Source organism: Crocodylus porosus, unplaced genomic scaffold (assembly GCF_001723895.1).
Source record: "Crocodylus porosus isolate Cpor-Errol unplaced genomic scaffold, CroPor_comp1, whole genome shotgun sequence".
Taxonomy (NCBI): Eukaryota; Metazoa; Chordata; order Crocodylia; family Crocodylidae; genus Crocodylus; species Crocodylus porosus.
This window is the reverse complement of record NW_017728931.1, coordinates 99,884,455-99,909,900: the sequence shown is the minus strand read 5'-3', so window position 1 is coordinate 99,909,900 and position 25,446 is coordinate 99,884,455. Positions and strand designations below refer to the sequence as shown.

Sequence of the window (25,446 nt, the reverse complement as noted above, 5' to 3'; positions counted from 1 at the left end):
CATGCTACTTTATGGAACCAGACAGCTTGGAAGAGTTGGTGTATGTCTGCTTCTTACTATGGAGTACATTTACTGCAAAACAAGATCCATGGTAAATAACTATATCCAGTATAACCTCATGAATCTGGTATGCTCAGGACTGAGCACCTGCCAGAAATGTGAAAACTATGGATTTTTTAAACTGGAGCGGCAGCTGGTCCCAGGGAGAAGGTGGGCAGGCGGGGGGATAGTGGCAGCCAGACCTAGAGCAGTGGTCACGCGTGGAGCGGCGACATGCAGTGGTGGATGGTGGTGGCAACTGCTGCATGCAAGCTTCCCCCTGTGGTGCTCTGGGATCAGCTGCCGCTACTCCTCCATGGAGTGTAGTTTTAAAAAGCACCGGATTTTTGATTGTTCTGTATTTATGAGATTATGCAGTAGTAATCGTGTCATACATCCCTCCCAGAAAGATACTGAAGAATAGACTGAATCAAACTGAATATATGGGCATAGGCACAGATGGATAGAATCATGCGCCCAGGCAAACAATCAATTTATTCCTCCAGTTAGCCCACATGGTTGTTAAAGGAATACAAACTCTGCTATACGTAGATCAGGGGTTTTCAGTCTTTTTGGATCAGTGTAGATCCGGTGGCCGGACACGGAGTGGGGGAAGTGGTGGCATGTGGCCAAATGCAGAGTGGCAGCAGCCACCGCATGCAAGCTTCCCCTGCCCCACATGGTCCAGCTGGGTGGGTAGCACCTGCCCAGCAGTGTGGGATGGTGCATGGTGGTGCTCTATCCCCGTCCACCTGTGTGTACTCCCTAGGGCCTTCTCAAGTACCCTCAGGGATACGCATATGCCCAGTTGATAACTCCTGGTGTAGATACAGATCATATTATATCTTTATCTGGTTTAAAATTCAAGTACAGTGTAGAGAGGGCCTATGGAAACAAATGAGGCCACAGTCTTGTTACAAGAGATGTCAGTATATATGAGAATTGCCTGGTATTTTTCATCAGTAGTTTCTGCCAAACAAGTAATTTCTGCAGGATAATTTTAATGTTTCCAAATACCCCTGCTTTGTATTTTATGTTGGGAAAAATGAAATCAAAGAGTAAGTTTTAGGTTGGCTCGACTTTCAGACTTTCTTTCTGTTGAACTGACCTGAAAATGTTTCACTTTGGTTCAACAAGGGGACTGTGGCATTGACACCTTCACAGTCAAATGGGTCAGTGGTTGGCTGAAGGGCCGTACCCAGAGAGTGGCAGTGGACGGAGGGATGTGGGCAGTGGGGTCTCCCAGGTCTCGGTCCTCAGGCTCGCACTGTTCAACATCTTCATCAGCGACTTGACTAGGGGGTAAAAAGCACCCTGTTCAAATTCGCAGATGACACTAAGATGTGGGGAGAAGTGGGCATGCCAGAAGGGAGGAATAGGCTGCAATCAGACCTAGACAGGTTACGGGGTGGACGGATGAGAACAGGATGGGTTTCAACACCGACAAGTGCAAGGTGATGCACCAGGGGAGGAAGAACCAGCACCATACCTACAGGCTGGGGAACTCCCTTCTCATCAGTGCAAAGATAGAGAAGGATCTTGGAGTTACTGATGCCAAAATGAACATAGGCCGACAGTGTGGGGAAGCAGTTAGGAAGGCCAACTATACCTTGTCATGCATCCACAGATGCATCTCGAGCAGGTCCAAGGAAATGATACTCCTCCTCTATATGACACTGGTCAGGCCGCAGCTGGAGTACTGCGTCCAGTTCTGGGCGCCGCACTTCGAGAGGGATGTGGACAACATGGAGAGGGTCTAGAGGAGGGCCACTCGCATGATCAAGGGGCAGCAGGCAGGCCCTACGAGGAGAGGCTACGGGACCTGAACCTGTTCAGCCTCCACAAGAGAAGGATGAGGGGGGACCAGCCGTTTACAAACTGATCAGAGGGGACCAGCAGGCATTGGGGGAGTCCCCATTCCAGCGACCACTCCCAGGAGTGACTAGAAAAAGTGGTCACAAGCTGGCAGAGGGTAGATTCGGATTTGATATCAGGAGGCGCCACTTCATGGTCAGGGCAGCTAGGATCTGGAACCAACTTCCAAGCGAATGGTGCTGGCTCCTACCCTGGGGGTCTTTAAGAGGAGGTTAGATGATCACCTTGCTGGGGTCGTTTGACCCCAGTACTTTTTCCTGCCATGGCAGGGGGTCAGACTAGATGATCTGCTTCCAACCCTACCACTATGAAACAACTATGAAACTATGAAATATTAAACTGCACTTCCTAATTGATACACTATCTTGTGAGAGTTGTAGTATTCCTCCACTCCTTTCTTCTGTCTGGGTTCTGTGGAAGGAAACATCTCTCCTGATGCAACATAAATCCCCTTCTGACCAAGCTGCATGTTGTATCTAGGTAGTTACATTACTGTTTTCATCAGAAAGGATACCGGTTTGTAGGGGAGAGTGGAGACATCAGTTTAATGAACTGCAGCTTCTTTGAGACACTAGATATGTCTATAACATCAGTACAGTAGGAATAGGGCTGAATCTGCACCTATGTTCATGACCCAGGAATTTGCTAGCGTAGCTGCCTTAAACCTGAGAAAGTTTCCTGGGGGTAAGTAAGCCAGGAGCAGCTAGACTGGCAAACTTCCATGTCTGAAGTGTTCCTGTTCACTTAGTCTTTGCTGAGACCTGTCACTACAGTGGTATAGCTGGGGCAATGTTTCACAGTACATAAATGCAGTTTAATGTTTCATGAAGTGTTCTTTGTCAGTTCAGCAACCGGACATAAAGCATTTCTATTTTAGGGTTGTCAAATGTTGAATATGCCGAAGCAAATTGTTTTGGTATTTTTTAAATCATTTCTTTTTCAGAAATGAGATTGTCTTACAACATGACTGAGAAGAGCTGAGTTAGTTAATTTAATCTTCCACATGACCTAGCAACCACAGTAGATAAGGCCAAGTGCTGTTCAGTATTTCTCTATGATTTTTGGAATTGTTTACCATTTGTTTGTACAGTGCCTGGTACAATGGGAACCACCCTTGGTTTGGGCCTCCAGATGCTATCAGAATATAAATGTTAGACAATAATAAGTCAAATCAGTGAATCATAGCAAATCATAGTCCCAGTAGGTTTAATCATGAAACGACACAGTTTTGAATTGTTCTTGTCTACACCTACTATAAAGTCATAGACAGCATCATGATAACCAGTTTATCTCCTCAGTCTTATTTTAACATAATACAGTTTTGTAGTAAAGAAAAATCAAAGGAAAGATTCCATTTTATTCCTAGTTGGCTTAGCTGATGCAAAAAGGTTTACTTCCCACTTCCTGTGCTAGATTTGTATAGTCTTTGAAGACTGCATTTAGGGGCATACATTTACTTGTAGTATCTTTTTTGTTGTTACAGTTAGGATCATCTTTTGCCCAGTCTTTTAGTTGCTTTTCAAAATTGTCACATAATTCTGAAGAACACAAATTACTCTCTCATGTAAATTTTCATATAATTTATACCAAACAGATTGGCTGGTACTTTTTAAAGATGTGAGATTAGTGTAATTTAATAAGTTGTAGATATGGTGTTCTGATTTACAATAGTAAGACTTGCAGAACAAATGATATGTAGTCTTTTTAGTCCACTGTTTGTTATAAAACTAGAACTGAAATAATAAAACTTTAAATCTGAAATGAGCAGTTTCTCTACTATATAAGGATTTTGGTCTTCCAGCTATTATTCACATACAGTAATGATTTTACAAGTCTCTCACTTCTTGATATCATTTAACTGCTTTGTCTTTACAGACACATTTTCTTCAAGTTGTTAATATAGCTATTGTGTAGCCATTAATAAGTAAGCCTACTAATAAAGAAATACAACATCATTTAATGATGAAAATAGTTTAAACCCCTTAAGAGTCTTATATTTGTTAATATAGCACAGCTCTATATTATGAGTTACTACATGTTATTAAAATCACGTTCTGTAGTTATTGCATGGAAATATTTAACTTTCAGCCTGTGAGAGGGTATAGTCCTTAGTGTAATAAAGAAATAGAACTGCACGAGTACTTGGCATGTGAAAATACAGTTACAGGAAAAAATCCTGTTAACCACCATTCACTCACTGGGCATATCTAAAGAAGATGCTTAATGTGCAGTAGCCTAATAACACTGCACAGTACTGTGCAGAGCAAAAATGGCTTCTCAGCCATTTGTTGGCTCAGATCAAGTGTAGTACTTTGTTAAGCACGTATTAAACTAAACGCTCAGTAACTACTGCCCATTAATGAATGTGTAGATGCTCCCACAAAGTCCTAGGAACATTGCATCAGTTCCTGGACAAGTTATGCCAGTGTTTGCCCTGGAACAGAAATTTCCTGGGATTGGTGTGTATACATATCACCCTTCTCGTCAGGGTGTAGTGAGTGTCTGAAAGTATTGCTGCTTTTCTGCCATTGATTTAGTGGTACAATCTCAGGATAACTATTCAGACACACTTTTCCATGACGCAGGGTAAACAGCACTTGTCACATGCACCTTTTAAAGATATATCCTGAGACAACGGACATGTATGTCTGAACAGTTGCTCTTTTGTCTTGGAATAAAATGTTTTTTCCCAGGACAAGTGTGACATGTGTAGGTGTGTCTACATGTGCATTTGATGTGGGAGCAGTTTACTTGCAAGTAAACAACTCATGAATAAACACTCCTGAGCAGGTGTCTACACGTGCTTGACCTGGGAGATAAGGATCTCCCAGCACTGGCCCCTCAGACACAGAGCTGGCACTGGGAGATAAGGATCTCCCCCCCACATAGTGATGGCAAAGCAGCAGCTGGGAGATAAGGATCTCCCAGGCCCTGCTCCCCAATTGCAATCTCAGAGGGGACCTTTGAGCTCCCTGCTGTTGGGGCAGGGGGACATAGTCCCCGCCCAAGCTCCAGTGGCAGAGACTGTCCTGGCAGCAGGCAGCTTCTGGGGGCAGGGAGCAATATCCCACCCCTTGGTGGCTGGCTGACTGGGAGCAGATTTGCTCCCAGTCAGGCATCCACACAAGTACTACTGTGCAGTAAGTAATGACAAGTAAATTTGTTATTTGCACTTGCAGGTAGCAAATTTGCTTACGATTAATGAGGTTTATTCCACAGTAAGCATGTATATGTGTAGACATACACATTTACTGCATAGTAAACTACACTACTGTTCAGTAAAGCATCTCGTGTAGACGCACTTTGTTTGTAGCCCTATTGACTTCAGTAGGACTTATTTGTGTAAATTAAATGAATGAGTTTGGCTTCTAGATAAAACATTTGTTTTCTTACCATAAAATCAAAGATATCTTTTACTTTGTTTTAAATAGAAAAGATGAATGTGCATCTCTGAAAAAAGAGAGTTTGCTTGAAAAGTTATTTGCAGTTAAGTTAGATTCCATTATGCGTGGAGTTCTTTCCTTATTCAACAATTTCTAAGATACTGTTCCTGAAGTTCCCCTAAATCCAAACCCATTAAAAGGGGCTAGAATACCAGCTGCCCTAATGGTATAGCCATGTAATACAACCAATTTATGAATACCAGTAAAAATATTAAACAAACTTCTGATGTTTCTTAATCTAATATGTCTTTCAATGAACTCTTACTAGGAATGGGTTATATTAAAGCCGTGTGTAATTTTGACTCCTGTGGAATTACACCAGGTGTGGCTTCAAACCAATTTCTGCTTAATTCAGTGCAAAGTCAATGGATTTTAACCATTGAAATGGTCTAGAATTGATGTTGCCAATCAAGCCAGATAACACACAGATTTTAAGACCAACCTTCTTGTTTCAGGTAGTCGGGAGTCTGCCTTTGTCTATGCCATCTCCTCTGCTGGAGTTGTTTTTGCTATCACAAGGGCATGTAGTCAAGGAGAATTAAAATCATGCTCCTGTGATCCTAAGAAGAAAGGGTCTGCCAAGGACAACAAAGGCCATTTTGATTGGGGTGGCTGCAGTGATAACATTGACTATGGCGTCAAATTTGCCAGAGCATTTGTAGATGCCAAAGAAAGGAAAGGAAAAGATGCCAGAGCATTAATGAACCTTCACAACAACAGAGCTGGAAGGAAGGTGGGTGTGTTACTGGTTGCTTATGGTAAGTGTTTTTTTCTCTTAAATGTCCTAATATTGTTTACCATGTTTACAGAAGTGGACTTGCGTCATTCTGGAGCTATTAACCTTTGACTCTCATTGACATTTTTCAACAACGCACTTAGGACATATTTTTCCCCTATGAAGAGGTACAGCACAAGTTATTTGGCATCTGGCATCTTTTCCATCCACCTAAGGCCTCAGTCCTGCAAGGATTAATAAATATACTTTATGAGTGTAAATTAATATAAAGAATGAAAACCTGCAAACCTCTGAAAAGAGTACACTGAAGGGCAGGCTGAGCTGAAAAAGAGCAAATTCTTCTACCCAGTAAGGAAATAAAGCAGTACAGTGCACATAATGTATATAGTAAACCTGCAGAGATGATAGGAGAGAATGAAATATACTTCACTCATAAGAAATGTAGAACAATTAAAAACAAATCACAACAAATTGCACTCAATTAGTTCAAAGGATATATGACCAAGTGTTTATAAACACTATTAAAATATGGGTAATATTTTTTATGTGGAAAAATAACATCTCTATTCATATAGATGGTAAAAAAGATATAACTGTTAGGTATGTTGTCTACTGCTTGTGCACTGGGTTGGAAAATATGTACCCTGACCTTTTGCTTTGGCATTTATAGGGTATATATAAATAATGAGTATGTTATATGTTACTGGAGTGTGCTGCTTAATTGGTCAAGAGTGATACTAAGTTCCTTTATATGCCTAGCTTCTGAAAAGATTCAGAACACTGTCGTATAGCCCCATTTCAATATATGCTTCGTATACTAGGACTTATTTGTTTAAATGAAGACTTGAGAAGTTTTTGTTGAAGAACCTTTCTTTTAGAATGCATATCATGAAGAAAACAGATTTTTCATAGTCTGTGATTTTAAAAAAAAACCCTAAAAAGCCTACACATTTATTTTACAAAAAAACAATTTGTAGAAGAACAATCTAATTCTAATCCTTCCTTTGGTTCATTTTGATGTAAGTGGATGATCCTCCAGGTTAGACTGATTTGCTTTGATAACCCTCCCCCTGCATCCTAGTTTCATAAAGACATAACCAAAGCATTTTTTGTAATGAGATGAGGTTATGCATCTTAGTGAAAAGAGTGCTATTTCAGTTGGCTTTGTGCTTTTGACCCAATACATAACAAAGCTCATGACTTTAGCTGGATGAAAGTTTCTTGGCACAGAGTACTTGCTACAGCGTTTGAATATCTTATTAACTTTTTAAAAATGTAAATACCTGTTAACACTGGTCTGGAAAAACAGTTGTTTGGGATCTTGAAATAAATTAGCATATCTAGGAGGCAAGTGGGTTTGAGGCTTAAAGTCAATGAAGGGACTTCATTAACAATGTGTTTACATGACACAGCACAGGGCTGTGTAGAGATACCCAAGGTAGCTCATGTACAGGAGTCTGCATGGCACAAGGCAACATGGTGCAGAAATACCCAAGTTAGTGCTGCACACGATAGCACCAGAACTGGGATCAGTATAGTTGTGTTACTGTATACTAGGTGCTTGTCACAGAGCTAAGCACTGGCTAACCTAATAAATTGTTTTCAAGTCAGGGATGAAAACCAAAATTGTTGGCCTTTTCTTGGAGTTTGTAATACACTATAAACCTCATTACAAAATACTTGGTTCAAAAGGGCTACTCCTCCATACTCCTGTTCTGTTCCCATTGGTGTGGAACTTTTGCCTGAAATACACTCTAATGTGCAATATTTCATGAACGCTGAAACTAGACTTCCAGAGATATAATGCCTTGAGCTCATATGTCTCCACTCTGGAACAAATCAATAATAAACAGTTTATGGTTCAATACTATCCATATAAATGTCTTTCATGCTTGCCACGAACCAGACAATGTTTAAACACTATCCAGTTTTTAAATAAGTGAAGATAAAGTCTTCAAGTACAAGTAAAATGTAAAAAAGTAAAAGTACAAGTAAAAAATGGTAAAAAGTTTAAAAATAGGTATTTCACAAGTATCTTGCTTAAAATGCTATGTATGTAAAAACAACTACTTCAGATCTGATGTTGTTATTTGGTGATAGAATATGCTTCATATTGTTTGTGTAAAAAATAATAGGAAACTAAGTTAATTTCTAAATGCAGATAGGTATTCAGAAATCTTGTACAGTTTTGATTGAGGAACAGGGCAAAATGATTGCAAAAATGCCATATTAAATTATGACCCACTTTTGTATTGACATTTTGGTGGAAAAAATTACTTAAGGTGATGAATTCCATAGTTTTGTTACCTAATTATGGCAAAGGCACTAACTACAATTTGCAACCTTATAAAATAGAAATAGACAGGTTTGGTGAAAACTCAAAGTGAATGTCAGCAGAGCTGTAGCATTCCCTAAACAAGAGGCCCAAATCTTTCCTTACATGCACGTGTGCATTCTACTAACTGCAAGATGTTTGTGTTCTATCATTATAAGTTAATATCCATCCCATATCTCATGGACCTGGTGAGGAAGGAAGTGATTTCTCTGCTGTTGTATGGATCTTCAGGAAGACTGGAAACAGAGGCAGAGATGAAAATACCAGTGAAGAGGTTATCTGCATACTTGAGTCAACTGAGCAGACTAGACTAACCTTTTGAGGATGACTCATTGCTACCAGTGGGTGTCACCACAGACCATGATTTCAGGACCCAGTTCAAAGCTGAGACTGTTGGATCAATGGAAAGGGAATGAAAAGCATAAATTCAGAGTAGCCTCCTTTATTTGTTTTACCTGTTTATTTCACTGTGTTTTCTGGCAGGCTGTGAAGAAGTTTTTGAAACAGGAGTGCAAGTGTCATGGCGTGAGTGGATCTTGTACTCTAAGAACTTGCTGGCTGGCCATGGCAGACTTTAGGAAAACAGGAGATTATCTGTGGAAGAAATATGAAGGAGCAATTCAGGTGGTCATGAATCAAGATGGCACTGGGTTCACGGTGGCTAACAAGAGATTTAAGAGGCCCACCAAGAATGATCTAGTATACTTTGAGAGTTCTCCAGACTACTGCATCAGAGATAGGGATATAGGTAAGCTTGAATCACCACATGCACATGGTTTTATTTCAGTCAGTTATAGTTGGAAGGTAACAAGTGATCATCAGTGTACAGTGGGTGTGCGTGTATAAAATCCATGAATCTGGGCTGAACAAAACAATCGACTTTCCCTTTTTACTTGAGTTTTGATTAATGCTTGAAAATACAACTTTGTGTGGGAATGGAAGATAATACAACTTTTATACTAAAAAAATCCATGACCTATACCAATACTGTACAAACTTCAGTAGATTTGGGGCAATAAGAACTGTAATTTTTAATTAGTCTTTCAACATGGGCTTAAACTAACACGATACTACCTGATTCATCGGTGTTATTATCAGCTCCCACATATGCTAGTTGAGCTGTGGTGTACCTATTACTTTTCCTTTCATGATCACAAATCTGTATCAGTGGTTCCTAACCATTTTGGATGACTGGGGTCTCTCCATGCACTATGCATTCTCTCTTGTGCTTCAGGTGAGTGGATTCTAATCTGCAAGAGGTCTTGGACTCCAAAACACATGCCTGCTGGGTTTGGAAAATTTCCCAGCTCCACTATGGGTCAGAGAATGCACAACTGAACAAGAGGGAGGCAATGGTAGTGAACCATGGCACAGCAACGGAGGCTCCTCACTGAGGCAAAGAGGAGACGTGTAGAAGACATCAAAGTGAGCAAGAAGTGCCAGCAAAATGTTACATGCTTTCATAGAAGCTTTGGGTGGGAAGGGACCTCCAGAGTCCAACCCTTCAAAAATGCAGGATGCATTATTCCTAAACCATCTCAAATAAATACTTATCTAGCTACTTCTTGAAAACCCCCAAGAAAATAGACTCCACAACTTCCCTTGTTTCACTGTCCTACCATTCTTACAGTTAGGAAGTTTCTTGATTTAATTTAAGTCTACTTTGCTGCAGCGTAAAGCCATATGCTGGGTTTGGCTCATTCTGGTTTGCATGCCAGAAAATGGGACTCTGAAGAATAAACAGACCAAGCAAGAAGAAAGACCAGTGAAAAATGAAGTAGAAACCATTTCTCCTGTAGGTATGCAGGTGTATTAAAATCCCAGTACTCTAGATCTAGTAGACATACCTGCTTCCTCAGTGCAGCATTAGCTATTTTTCTATAAAAAGGAAATTCGGTATCTTTTGATATCTTCTGTTTGCTGACTGCTAACACTAGGCATGTTTGCTATGCAGAAAATGGTGCAAACAAAGTGACCTTGCTGGCACTATACTGAGTGTTTCTCATCTCAAAGTTCAGCACTTCTCTCCATGGGTGGAATTCACAACCAAAGTCAGGCACCTCAATTCCTTACATTTTAAGGGAGATCCTGAGGTACCCTGGAATGGGATTCACACTGTTCAGAAAGGGTATATGCCTGAAATCCCTTTCCTTTTGTAGATTTAGGCACTTAACTCAGGGCTGTTGGAAGGTGGTTCTGTGAAATTGGGCTTCGCAGACTGAATCCTCCCTTTAGACTTAAGTCATCCTTTCTCATACAGGCAGTTGGTCCTCTCCTTTCTTTAAAACCCAACTCTCTTTTAAAACCCCAAGATGGGGAGTTGCCTTTTACATCCTAGCTTAGTGGTTAGAGCACACATCCAGGAAGTGGGAATGTCTGGCACTGGGTCATCTTCAATCTGACCTCCAAATTTACTTCTCCCCACTCCCAGCTGGCTATAGCTTAGGTTGAGCTCTGGGTCCGCTCCTGTGCTGAGTCACTGTTCAGAAAGGAAGGCAAGTCTTACAGAGCCAGAGAGAGAGGTGTAAATGTACATGAAATTCAACATTAATCAAAGCTGCAAAGTAGGCCTAGTCACCATTACCATATTAAGAAAGTACTTGAGCAGCGCATACTATTTCTTGGTGTGACAATCAAAAGGGAGGTGGATTGAATAATGCTGTACCACAATGTAATTATAACAGGAAGTCTATCCTATCACAATTAGACTAGAATGTTAGATTCATAAATAGCAATGTGAGCCAGGAGGTCTAGTAAAGGGAAGTGTGATTCACTTCTTCCGGACAGCTCTGCATATTTACAAGCTAAAGTTTATGTTAAATAAACATTGTAAAACTGCACTTAAGTAAGAATTGTATATGAAACTGTAGTCTCACTGAAACTGATAAGTTCAGCATGCTTAAAATATTAAGCTTTCTGATCAAATGACTGAGTCAGGTCATTTCAAATGTTACCTAGTAGCCTTTGCCAGTGGGGTTTGTAGTATGATACATGTTCAAGTCCATTATATTCCCTGACAATAAGCAGGGGTGTCAAGTCTAGTATTTCCATTTAGATGAATGTATGGACATGTTGTAGGGTTGTTGGTTTTAGCTATGTTGGTCTAAGGACATAGGTAGACTCTATGCCTGAAGAAGGATGTTTATGCCTGAAAGCTTGCAAAGAACAATTTTACCAACTATTTAGTTGGTCTAATAAAATATATCTCATCTTGCCTGGAACTTTATCTGGACATGAGGCATTTTGCAGAAACTGACTTCAGAGCCTAGGGTTACCGGGCATCTTTATCTTTTAAGGGTGCACCTTTCATGATAAATTCTGAGTGTGTTTTGCCCTGAAAGGAGAGGCCTCTACCCAAACATTTTTGTGTGAAAATGATGTTTTATAATCTCTTCTAATAAGTGTACTATAGTGTAATATCTTTGTAATCTGTGCAGTGTAATCTGAAGCATGTTATCTCAGAGGAGATATTTTTCACTCTGCTGAAGTATTCTCTTCACTTGCTTGACTCTGTCAAGTCTGTGTAGGGAATGTAGAATCTGATGTGTGCTTTAGTTTAGTCTTGAGATAACATTTTGAATGGAGAATTTCTAGCTACACTGGGGTACCTTTTTAAGAGTAGATTTTTGGCAGGTGGTAGCAAATTTTTAATGTAATAATGTACGCAGGTCAGCTCCATGAGATTCTGTCTGCTTATTCCAGTGATGCAAAAAAACCCAATCAAATAAACCAACCAAAAAAAGGATGCGACTTTGACAGAGATGATAGAAACAGATTAACAGAATATTTTTCATTATAAAGTTCACTTCTATTGGTTGCATACTGTTGAAAAGCTGCCCTGTGAACTTGGGAGTGGATGGAGGGGCAGACCAGCTATAGAAATGTTAGTGCTAACCACATATCCTGTCATAGTGCTTCATCGTGTCCCTAAAATCTGGTTTCCTTTGTCCTTCTCCAAGAAGTTCAAACAGTTTGGAATTTGGAAAGATAACATGAAGGTTTCTACCATTTCTTTGCTTACCCTTCTCAAAAATAACATTTTATGAAGATGGGATGCTCAGAAATTGACTGCTATAGATTAAACTAGAGACTTCCAAAGGTGGACTTGTAAACTTGTTGAAGTTCCCTTTCTGGAGTTGTGCAAGAGATTGTCTCTAATTGACCCATTTCTAAATAGTTTGTTTGTTTGGGCTGGTGAGTCAGAGGTGGCTGGATGTGAATATTAGTCACATTACTTCTTTGTGTGCTGTTGCGTATAGACCAGGGGTAGGCAACCTCCCAGCACATGTGCCAGAGTGTGACTCGCACAGGCATTTTGTTGGCATGTGCACTTTGGGGAAGGGACTGGGGCTGTACTGCCACAACAAGGATTGGATCCCTTGCAGCTCCCCCACCATCCACCCCTGGCATGGCAGCTGCTTACAAGTCAATGTTGTGGGTATTTTAAGCACTCTTCCCAAAAATGTTGCCAACCCCTGGTATAGACAGTGGTGTCCCTTAACCAGACTAGTCTGTTCAGCATTCTAGGCTCTGGCAAACCATGACTGACTGATTGCTTGAGCAAGAGAGTTAGGCTTACAGGCTGTGTAGATGTGTGGGGCTTGGGTACGAGAGGGGTGTGCAATGTGTATTGACCAGTAGATTAGAAATTCTCAATAGTTTTATTCTCTTTAAGATTAACTAATAGGGCTAAATTTTAGGGACCTTTCCATGTCCATATCTACGTTAATGTCATGAAGGGTTCTAGCCTCTCTTCTGGCTTTTTCCCTGTTTGGCAGTCAGCCATAATTGATTGTACTGTAGTTGAACAGCAGGCAGTTGTGCATATTCACATGACTGGCACTTTACAAAACACTATGCCAGTACTGCACCATTCTTCCTAGAAGTAACGTGTGAGCCAGTGTTTACAGAAATCACAGTATCACAGGTGTTATCAGCAAGGTGGTTGGCACTGGGGGAACCTAGTAGCATTCATTAACATTATCTAATGTTAATGAAACACCTGAGGACTTCCTAAAAAAAATGTAGAATGGGAATTTCAAAACTGCCCAGCATTCATTAAGCCCTCCTCCTACCAAAGCCAAAACACATTTTATTATTTTTTAGTTCAATGAGGGGAGTGTTAGGACAACACAAAAAACCCCATCATGACCCTTTTACAAATTCTGATACTCTTTCTTCATTTTCTTACTTATGCCAGAATGAGTAAAGATATCACAGAGCAGCCTGGACAATGAACCCTTAGTAGCCACGCACAGCATGGAAGGGAAAAAGTAGTGACTCAGAGGTTATGTAAATGACACTTCATTGCTTAAAAATACATGCTGCACTTTCCCAGCTTTACTACCCAGTATTTTCTGAACAAGGCAGGTTCAAAGGCAGTTTCATTTTACAAATGTGCATATTTGTAGTTCTAAATTTAGACAAAACTACCACTGTAGGACTCTCCTAGTGGGCAATAAAATGATACATTTAACTGGATGGTGCTAGGGAAGGTTGGGATTGAGGGTTGGGCAGCTTATTCGCATACCTAGATATATATTGGTGTCAGGAAACTTCCTGAGGTCTACTGAGGGACATTAGAGCATGCTGCAACTCTGCCTCAGAAGGGGTCCTGGAGAGGGGTGGGAACTAGCTTCTGCCTAAACTTTTGCCTAGTGGTTACAGCATTGTTCTGTGAAGTTAAAGAATTACAAGTTCAAACCATTTCTGGGGGCAGGGAGAGGACAGACTAAAACCTTTCTTCTGTTTCCTGGGCAAATGCCCCTAACCACTTAGCTATTGGAGCTAAAACATGGGAGGGGTGCTCTCCCCAAGGCAATTCATCACATGCTCATCTATGCTTCCTTTGGATATTTTACAGAATCATTTTTACTTTATTTTCCTCTGCCTCTACCAACCTACTTTAGCAATTTACTTAATTATTTGGATTGAAAAAAAAGAATGTAAAAGTAAATCTTTGGGTTGTAAAGCAACAGTATATGTTTGCCTAACACCAGTAATTTAAGTGCATAACCTGTGCAGGAGAACCAGTTGTGATCTATGTATAAATGATGTAACCCAGGTACAGTCACTGAGTCTAAATGTTTAAAAGTACACAGGGTGAAATCCTCACCCTACTGAAGTCAAGCGTAACATTTTCAGTGACATCAGTGATAGCAGGATTTTACCCCTAGAATGCCAGAAAAATGCTAGCTACCTTTCAAATGTGCTAGGAATCTAAACAGTCTCTGGCACACTGAGGTAGATATCAGCCTAAAAAACCTCCTTCACTTCTGTCAGACTTGCAGAAATTAAATGTGGATGACCAGAGGACAAAGGCACACAGCAGATGGGAACAGATAAAGATAGTGGAGGCAGCCAAGGGCCTCTGGGACCTATAGTGCTAAAACATTACTTAAAAAGTATGGCAGATTATAGTGGGTATGATTATGTACAATGTAATGGGTTCTTTTATTTTTGTTTAGTGTGTGTATTTTGTTTTATGTTCTTATGTTAGAAGAGCTAAGCTGAAAATGTCTTCCTTATACTTGAACAGAGGTATGAGGCTTGTTTGTTCCACTGTCTTAGAAGGCACTGAATATGTGAAATGTGGGCCTTTTAACACTGCTGTACAAATACAAACTTTAGCTTTTAGATTAATGTACTATTTAAACAATTGATGTTGCATCAAAAGGGTTTTAGTGCATTTAACATACCCATTTTATTTTTAAAGGCAAATTCTAAAAGCCACAGATACACTGCTGTATAGATTTAGGGCAGCATATTTGTTAAGGATGCTTTTTCATAAAAAGTTGTTTGATATTAATGTCCTAAATCTTTAAAGTAGCATGGGCACTTTGCTGCCAATGTTTGTGATATATATGCTTTTTTGCATAAAGCAGGTGCACACATTAAGGAGTGTACACTTTTAGCTAAACCTCATTCAAGTTGTGAAGGGCAAACCATTTACCTTAGGCAGCACTTAAGCAATTTGTAGGACCCATATATAACACAATAGAGTGCTTTCACAGATGCTTTGTGTGTTCATAGGCACCCCAATAGCTTGTTAGTGTAGGGCAGTGATTCTTAACCAAGGTGACAAAGGGTGTTATTCAATGTTAGCATTGTTAGATGTTTTAAATAGGAATCCATAGTATTAAAAACATTCTGACATGTTGTGGTCTGAGTTCTTTGCAACATAAAAATTGTTCTATTACTTTTCCACAGTCAAAAAAACAAGTAAAAATTAGGAGTCACCTTTTTTGGAAGGGTGCCCTGAGTCAAAATGGTTAAGAGCCACTGGTGTAGAGGCCTTCACTCTAATTTCTGTGTAGTGAGACAGGGCATGAAATCTGCAGTCAGAGAGATCCGGTGGCTGTAGCACATCATGCAACTGCAAGGAGGCCAGCCTTGAAAATAGGATAGAATGGCACCTGTGGAAAAGCAAGAGAGCTGCCCTGTTCGGTGAGTTTGGGTTAGGAGAATTCACCTCCCAAACCCTACCACTGCACCCTCCTGGGTCACTATGGTGCTATGTAAATGGAATGGATGTTGCTGTTAGAGAGGGGCCTTATACCTGTGACACATCTGATTTTCTGTTCAGATGCCCAATCACCAATTTTAAGTAATTTATAATTTTTTTCCCCCAGCCAATTGTCTTGATTTTACAAATGCCTCACAATGAGGGGGATTTACATGCCCTTTTCAAGAGTCAGCAGCTTTTTAGTTAGTGATTTGTTTAAAATAAACAAATGATCATACGGTAAGAATTATTTTAAAGGAAGGTACTTGTAACTAACCCCTCTGAGTCTCACAGTACTGAGACAGCCCTTGAAGAGCTCTGGCTTAAACTGTAAAAAAAAAAATTTGTCTTTGGCCAAAAAAACAAATGTGAACCCATTTACCTCAACCTGATCCTATGGGTAATCTGGTCTTTGGCCTAAGCAGCATAGTTTAGTATACTATATTTTGGTTTCAGACTTTCTGTCACGGGATGAAGTCCTGTTCCTGTTAAGTTCAGTTGGGGCAGTATTTCAGCTATGTTAAGTCTGTTAGAATTTGGTGTCTAAATGCTGCCAACATCTGGAAATCATACAGAGCCTTTCATGTTGATGGGCACATACCTATACCTAAGCCAAGGAATGCTGTTATGCCTTCCGAAGGAAGCTCCTATACCTATTTGCAGCAATGCATAATGAATAGGACCTGACCTTATGTAAAGGTTGAACTGAAGTCTTCCTTCCATAGCAAGAAAACAAACAGCAGAACCCATCTCCACACAGGCTCAAGAGACAGACTGAGAGGAATAGTCAATTTGCTTGTTCTCTGCTGAAAGAGTGATACCTGGCTGACAGCTGCATGACTCTGAGATGGTGTAAGCTATCAGGTATCCACCTTTTTTTTTGTGGAAAATCACACAGAGCAACCAGAACACGAAACAACTTGAAACCTAATCCAGATCACGGTTATTACAGATTAGTGTTCTAGACATGCTGCATTATATGGCCAAGATTTACTAGTTACTGTGCCCCATCCATGAGCTAAAATAGCATACAAAGCAAGGAGAAGAACATATGGACAGCAGTATAAGAAGTGTATATAGGAGGAAAGGCAGAATTCAAAGCATGCTTTAAAAATGAGCACTATTTATATTCGCTAGGGATTTGGTCTTGTAGTTTTTTTGTCTCAGCAGAATGTATATAATGGAATGCATTTTATACATTATCAGATGTTGCATAAACGCCCAGATAGTTAACTTGCAGATACTTCAGTAATGCCAATGTGAACACTTGTGTGTTGAGATGAAAAGCAACGCTCTGTAGGTGCTAGTCTTGTATTTAAGAGACGCGAGTTTGATTCTTTGCTCTGTAACCGACTTCCCATGTGACCTCAGGCAAGTTATCTAGAGTGAGGTCTTCTCAGGTATTCAGGTGTTGCGATACATATGCATTAAGCACCTGGCTATGGGCACCTAGAATCCTCAGCAGTAAATTAAATACCCAGGTTCTAGCTGGGATGAGGCCAAGTGAAGCAGTGCCCACTTGGAAAAGTCTTAGCAGAGGTACAGCCCCCGCACTCAATAGTGTATCTGGGAGGAAAACAAATAGGAATAGCCCCCAGAGTATCTGTGCCATGGGGCTGTTGCAGGCAGTGCATGGTGAACCTGTCCTGCAGCTTCAGCAGCCCAAATCCAAGCCCATGGTGCTATAGCAGGAGCTGCAGCAGTAATAGCTGCCACCAGAGTGCAAGGAACCAGGGCAGACAAGCCTCTGCTGCCTCCTCCTCCTCCCTCCACTCTAAAGTGGTTAGCATAGTCTTTTTCCCCTTGCCCTAGACACTGAAGGAGCCTGCTACACCTCTGGCAAAACTAAATATGTTGATTCAGATTAACAAAGTAAATAACCAGAAGTCTGAGTTGGTTACTGTCCTGCCAGTGAAAAGTAGAAACATTTTAGTAAAATGTTGCAGCAAAATAACTTTAAAAATGTTTCATACTTCACAATTTGTCCCCAAAATCATTTTGACAGAGAACACCTGGCTAACTGGATTGGAGAGGGCTGTCTCCAAAGAGCGGGCAGAGGATTGTCAGAGAATGGATTACAGCTTCTGGACTGTGGTGGCCTTGTTTCTTTTTGCCTCACGATCTTGTTTGGCTTGAAGTCCCTGTAAATTTGGTTGGCTGAATTTGCTAGAATCTGAGATTTCTTGGATCAATTAGCTATAATCCCATTAGGGAATCTTAGTTGGTTATACAGACAAAGATGTATAGCAAAGGCCAGATAATAATCTCCATCATGTCAGTGTAAATTTGGCTTGAATTGCTCCTTTTTTGTAACTGTGCATTTAAGTCAGAATATGGCTCTGTGTCTTTAAGGCTGGGTAACACTTTTGTCTTAGCATTATGTTCACTGAAGTGGATCATGCCTTCTTATTCTGTTGGTCAGCAGGAGATATGAGCAAGGAGGGGAACTATGTGAATTCATCACTCCCCAGAAATGACCTTCTTTGTTTAAGATTATCCGACTGATCACATTCCATCAGGAGCTCAGATGCCTACCAGAATGACAGCCGTGGGCAGCAGACTGCCCTGTCTAGAAAACTGGACCTCTAAAATCTTTTGAATCCCAAACATGTCTGCCACAACTGGAAAAATAAGAAAATAAAGTCTATTCCAACATTCTGCTGATGAAAGCTCTGGAGAACTGAATCTACCCCTCCAATGCCTTAGGGAAAACAGAAGAGACAGTATGAGTCAATCAAAAGCCATTTTCCTAGTACTAGGGAACTACTTAATTCAGAGTTTTGTGGGTTTTTTGGGAACCACGAGAAATGGTGTTGTCCACAATCGCCAGGAAATATTGCACTGGCTGCAATTGCCTGGGAAATCAACCTAACCCCCCCAGGGTATTATTCATATAATACGCTGATTTAGAATGTCCCCAGTGCTTACCACAATAAGAAGACAACGTGACAATCCCTGCAGCCATAGATCACGTGACTGAGAGTTACTGTTTGCTAGCGACAGAGACTAAGTGGAAGGCACCAGTCAGTGAAGTGAAAATGTTTCTCAGCACCATCTTTTAATAAGTTAAATGCAATGCTGCAGTTTGAAGATGAGTAAAAAGAAGATGTAAGTGCCTCTCTGCCAATCAGCAGCGAGGGGCAGGGCCACCAGGAAATGCCTCCAAATCGGCTCTTCGTGCTGTAACCAAGCTATAAAATTGCTTTGTCTCACTGCGAGTTAAGTAGACCTCCTACCTATTACATAGAAAGGTAAAATGTCTCAAAAAACTTCCTTACCTTTAAATGCTTTCCTACATGCCCAGCCTTGCTGCTGTTGTGCACACACTTGAAACAATCAAGATTACACTTGCCTTAGCAGTACCCAGCTTTTTCTCTTTTTAGTTGAGGCCACTTACCAATGTGTCGTTGGCTTCCTTGTTTTGTTCCATGTGCTGCATAGGATGACTGTCTTAGAGTGTCACGTTTTTTCCCCTTCTTCCTTTCTAGCAATTTTTTTCCCTTTTCCTGGATTTGATGAATTGTTACAATGACTTCTTCACTTCCTCTAGGTTTCAAGCTGTACTCACCTTGTAACAGCACCACACTAGCATCCAAAGGGTACGTTGAATATCTGGGCAAATTCCATATACCCAGCAGTAATGTTCCATGTGCTGGTCCTTTACCTCCAGGGCTGAGAAAGTGAGAGGCCAGAGTTATGTATCTTCTATTTCCCAAGTAAATCCATATGGTTTATCTGCAGTGCTGAACACCCTCTAGTGCTGACTCCTCAGTGAAACTTCCCATCTCTTTGTTTCAGAGAAGCTCAGTGGAGTTGCCTATGGATAACTGGTCTGCTTATGGATAATTGGTCAGGAATGTATGTCAAGGAGAAAGGTTATGGGATAAAAAACATCAGTAATATTAAGTCAGATACTGTAACTCTAAGCAGAAATTGGCCAAGCCTAGAGCCATGTAACCAATCCCCTCCTCCTTTGATGTACAAATTCAGCTTTGCAAAACCAAACCCACTGTAATTTGAATAATGCTACCTTATTTTACATCTTTTGTTGCTTGACTCTGAGTTCTGAGTGATCTGATGTTGGAGAATCATTCTGCCTCTAGTCTTCTCCAGCAACAAAAAGTCTGAGATTCTGAAATTAACTTGCTGTCTTTTCCCTTCCCATTCAGCAGAGATATGCTCCTTGCCTGAATATGATCTAGTCTTCGTAAATTATGTTTTGCTTACTCTTTCCCTCATATTGCTGCCCTATTCTTTAAAATCCTCCCTCTCTCTTAAATCTTTTCAATTTCCATTCCAGGTTCTGTAGGGACAGCGGGTCGGGTTTGTAACCAAACCTCCCGAGGGATGGACAGCTGCGAGGTGATGTGCTGTGGAAGAGGGTATGACACTACACGCATCAGCAGGATGACCAAATGTGAGTGTAAATTCCAGTGGTGCTGTGCTGTGCACTGCCAAGACTGCCTGGAAGTGGTAGATGTACACACATGCAAAGCACCGCAAAGTGCTGGATGGATTGCTCATACATGACCGTACAGGGCAACAGGCACTCAAAGCGTAGGCACTAGACCTTTCTGTTCTTCACAGGGAACATTTCCGAGACATTTGATACTGTTAAACACTTATCACCTGTCTCCTCCAGTGCAGGAAAGTTGCTAAATAATTATTATAAGTTATATTGTATTTGATGTACATTTCTATGGTCATCACTCTTTGTTGCTTAATTCTGTTGATAAAAACCATACAATTCTGAATGAAAGACCTTATAGCTACCCATATAATTAACCAACGAAACTCACTGGCACAAGACATGCTTGAGGGCAAGAGCATGGGAAGGCTCAAAAAGAAAAAAAAGAAAGGATAAAAGAAGAGAGACATGCATAAGAACATCAACAGCCAAATGAGAGAGGACAGCATCTCCTACACCTTCAAAGCATGAAGTGTGTCATGACCTGATCCAATTCCTGTGTAAAAAAATCTTGAGTAATTTTTTTAGAAGCAACATTGTCCATCCCTGCCCTCAAATGGGAAATCTTCTCTCTTGTGAATAGCTTTGGGCTAGTTCTGTCTTCTACTGCTACTTCCGCCAAAGCCAACATGCTGCATATTAATTCCACAGCAGAAGTTAAGTCATGATGAAAACCACAGCATATTCCATTAAACCATTATATTTTCTGTTGCTTTAAAGAGTTAAGGTGATTTTTTTAAGTTGCAATTTCATTTAACAGAATTAGCTGCATAAATCTGTCTTAAAAGCTTTTTCTAAAAATAAACTACTAGGTTGAACCACTGGTTTTTCCACTAGAAATTGCAGCCCAAAGATATGAAGGGAAGACATTTGTTTCTCAGGGCCCTGCCAACTGATTTTTATCTGAGTAGATCTGTCAGATTTAGAAAATCGTTGTTCACCTGTCTTTGGAGAAAGGACATTGTGGTATCCTGGGGATAAGTGCTCATATATTTTTCCCTGTTATTGGAAAACTGTGAAAACATTTGTAAAAAAACTTTGATGAGACAGAATTATTTTATCTTGCTTCAACTATAATGCCTTTCCCTATTGTAGGGAATCTATTTAAAACTTTGATTAAATATTGTTAAAGAGAGACTCTCAGCTCAGATGTGGGTGGGCCCTGAAGTAGATTTTTTTAAGCTAGGTTCTTTACAAGCTTACAACTGTAACAAAAGTCTTACACTAGTCCTTTGTGGGGTCTTTGGGTTAGCTTTACTTGATGAGGCATGGGCCTGGTTCAGCACAAAACAATGCCATTTTGGGATATGTAGTCCCACAGGGAACTCTAGTGTCTGTACATAGTAGGGGGGTGTCCTAGACTGAGAGTGTAAGGAACAGCTTTCCTTCAGAAGAGGAAACCAAGACCTGAACTGGGCCTTGCTGCCAAGAAGTTTAGGGAATCACCCTAGAAAAAATCCTGAAAAGCAGCAAGAAATCCAGAGGGAGACAAGCTAAATCAGTGGTTCTCAATATTTTCAGGATCTGGGCACCCCACCACAACTTTTCTGAATGTGGCAGCATTCCCAGTTGAGAGCCACCGCTGTGCTCAGCTTACCTCAGTGGTTCACAACCAAGTGCCACTGTTGTCAGGTAAAACCGCCTTGTGTACCTGCTGCACAGTGACCCTGGGAAGGGCTACAGCATAGCGGTGCACTAGGCCTGTGTGAAGTGGCAAGCATTAGATTCAGCTTCAGATTCGGCTGATTCAGAGGAACAGTGATTGGATTCGGTGATTCAGATCACTGTCCCAATTAAATTTGGCCAAATCGGATCTGAAGATTCAGCGCTGCTTCGGAGATTTGGCCACGGACTAAACAGGCAGCAGTCCTCAACGCTGGACACAGCTGCCTCCAGCTGGTAAGTCTGTTGTGGTGGGCAGAGGGGGGAGGGAAGGCGTGTGGGCGGGGGCAGATCAACGCCCGCACAGCGAGGGAGGGATTGAGGCTGGGGCTGGGACAAGCTGCCCAGCCGGGGTGAGGAGGTGCAGGACTTGGGCAGGTGTGGGAGGCCACTGCGTGCCGCCCATCTGGGAAGGCATGGGAGCGGGTGTGTGCTCCCAGATGTGCGCGGGGCAGACTGGGTCGCGTTGTGCTCCAGAAAGCTAGCTTGTCCAGCAGCTCTTGCCACTGTTCCCGCCACTGGTCTGGGAGGGCATGGGGCAGGGACACGCGCCCCAGGATCTGCACAAGGTGGGCACAAGGCAGATGGTACCGGGAGCAGGGGCTATGCCTCCCCACTGCTAGCCCAGCCAGCGTGGGGCCGGCGCAAGGCTGAGTCCCTATGATGCAGTGTCAGGAGCCAGCCCAGCCTCCCCACGCCTCATGGATGAGCAGCGGCTTTGCCCCAGCTGGGCAAGCGACAGCAGGGCATAAGGGGGTATGTGCCACTTGAAAACTCACTGTAGCCCCCCCATAGTCCCTGGTTTGCCGCCCTCCCCACCCTGATCCAGAGGCACATGCCCTCCCCAACCCCCCCCACCCCTGGCATGCCACCGTTCACCCAGCCAGGCCAAAGCCACTGCTCATCCAGGAGGTGTGGGGAGCGTCCTCAAGGACTGCTGCCTCTTTAGTTTATGGCTGAATCTCCAAACTGGCACCAAATGTTTTCCAAATCAATTCAGATGCTTCCAATTCAATTCAGAGCTTTTAATGGATCTCCTGATTCGATTCAGATTTGGCTGCAAAATCTCCTCTGAATTGAATCAGCTACCAAAGCTTTGCACAGCCCTATTGTACACACCCCTTGGAGTAGGGATCTCTGATCAGAATAAAGCAAGCAGGAGAGCTTTAGGCCTTCCCCGTCTGACCCTGCATGGTGTCTCCCAGAAACAGAGATATGCAGGAGGTGGTCCAAGCAGGGAGGGGAACAGCACAACCCAGCTCTCCCAAGTGCTTTAGATTGATCAAAGAGCCCTAATGCAGCAGGAGTGCATGCATGCTACAACCCTGCCTCTGGGGCAGTTTTACTTGGTTACTGTCTCCATGGCATCAGCACCTGTATCATTTCACCCCTAAAGGGGTCCTTCTTCATCCTGGTTGAGAAACACCAAGCTAAACCGAAGGGTGGAAAGAGCAAAATAGGAGAAATTTCAAACAATGTGATAGAAAATGGAAAGTTTCTGTATGAAGAAGGATTGAAAAGTCTTGGGTTGTATTAGTTTGCAAAAGGACAGCAATAAAAGAAAGGACAGGATAGAACAATGATATTAGAGAAATAACATACAAATACATGTTTATCCTTCTGCACTGTTCAAGAATAAGGTTGGGTTTGCATTCAATGACATTGAAAAGCAACTGCATCAAAACTGAAAAGGAAGCTTAAAAATTAACTGCCATAATTCAAATACACAACTGATTGCCACTGAGGTCAAAAATGTAGCAGGATTAAAGAAAGATATTTATTTAGATAAAAACATCCTGGGTTGTATAAGAAAGGATTAAATTAATGATTGAAATTAGAGAGATAAACCTTTGGATTGGAGGGCATAACTGAACCATTCCTTCATTTGGGAAGAAACATACCCTGTTAGCATGTTATTGTAAAATTGTCCATTATAGGGTTTTGTGGATCTTCATCTGTAGCGTTTGGTGCAGACTCCTGTCAGAGACCATGGCAGCAAACTAGGTTTGATCCTGTGTAGAAATTCTTAAGAGAAAGAACTGAAGAGACCTTTCTCTACTCTGCCTCTGTATTAAATCACTGCTTTGCTAACATTGTGCTTTTTTTTTGTCCCCTGTTGTAATCACACCCAAGATTGTTTTTGATACTGGAATTTATTCCATATTATAAATCTTTGTCTCTCAGTGATCTTCAGAATTGTTAAAAATACTCAAATGATTTCTTGTAATGCTTATAAACCTATTTGTTTAAGGCTTAGAAAACAAAACTGTTCTTTGAGTTAACTGATTTGAAATTGCTTTCCTATATGCAAATATTTTATTTTTGTGTAAATAAACTTTTTAAAATTCATTATTCACCATACACAAGCAGTTCTTTTATTTACATGCTCTGAATAATAACATCTCTTTTCTTCATTTAGGTTGTGAAAACTTTTCTCGAAGTAGTTTTGTTACATTAATGCTACCTACTGAAGAGCACATTTCTGCTATGTTTAGTTCATCAATAACCACTATTCTTGTGACATGTACTGGCTTCATGCTGAAAACTCTAGATTGAATAGACTATTATATATAATAATGAACTGATGTTTAGAGGTGGATTCCATAAAGAATATGTTTTAGTGTTTTCGGCAAAAAATAAAATCCCCATCCAGCCTGGATAATGACATGATGTAAACTTAACTTAATGAAGATCAGTGTAATATTGTGAGCATTTAAAAGAGATTTTGATGTTTGTATTCCAAGTATCATGACTGAATCAGAGAATATTTGTAAACTGAGAGAAAATTTCCCTTGGATAATCCATGGATTCCATTTAACAACATCATTTCAGTTTGTAAACAACAGTTTACAATGTTCAGAAAACAAAAATAGTATCACTGCTGCAAATGAACTTATTTCAGATAGTGACACGAATGATAATGCCCATAGCATTAATCTCAGTTTAAATACATAGGGCGATTAATACACCAGGAAATAAACCTGCCTGAATTTAACAACCCCATCTGTAAATGTTTTGGGATCATCATATTACAGGTGGAGAACTTACTCTGCCAGAACAAACAACAGGAAATATAGAGCAAAACCATGAACATTCAGCAGGCTCATATAAACTCTAGCAACTCTCTCATATATAAAATGTAGACTTAAAATTAATCTTTGTTACTAAGGTCATCAGTTTACTACACAAGAACTAATCTAAAATAACTAATTGTCAATATGAGCTATTCTTTTTGTTTTTTCTTTTATGAAGATAGTAACTTGACTTGACCAAATGCTTTAAAAACCCTGTGAAACCATTCCCAGGCATGGATCTGAGATTCCTGCTACAATACATGACTAAGACTGTTCTTATGCAGCATTAGCAATTCTCAGTGCATTTTAA

General features: G+C 40.9%; 1 protein-coding gene across 2 annotated transcripts in view; it reads left to right on the top strand.

Moving 5' to 3' along the window:
- WNT2 (Wnt family member 2) overlaps positions 1 to 20,771 on the top strand; it is a 28,502-nt gene extending 7,731 nt beyond the window's left edge. For both annotated transcript variants that reach the window (XM_019543421.1, XM_019543422.1), the window contains exons 3-5: positions 5,813 to 6,090; positions 8,912 to 9,176; positions 20,233 to 20,771. In XM_019543421.1, the coding sequence (XP_019398966.1) occupies positions 5,813 to 6,090; positions 8,912 to 9,176; positions 20,233 to 20,462 (773 nt within the window). In that variant the 3' untranslated portion in view covers positions 20,463 to 20,771. The remainder of the gene's footprint in view (positions 1 to 5,812; positions 6,091 to 8,911; positions 9,177 to 20,232) is intronic.
- Positions 20,772 to 25,446: the final 4,675 nt, after the last annotated feature.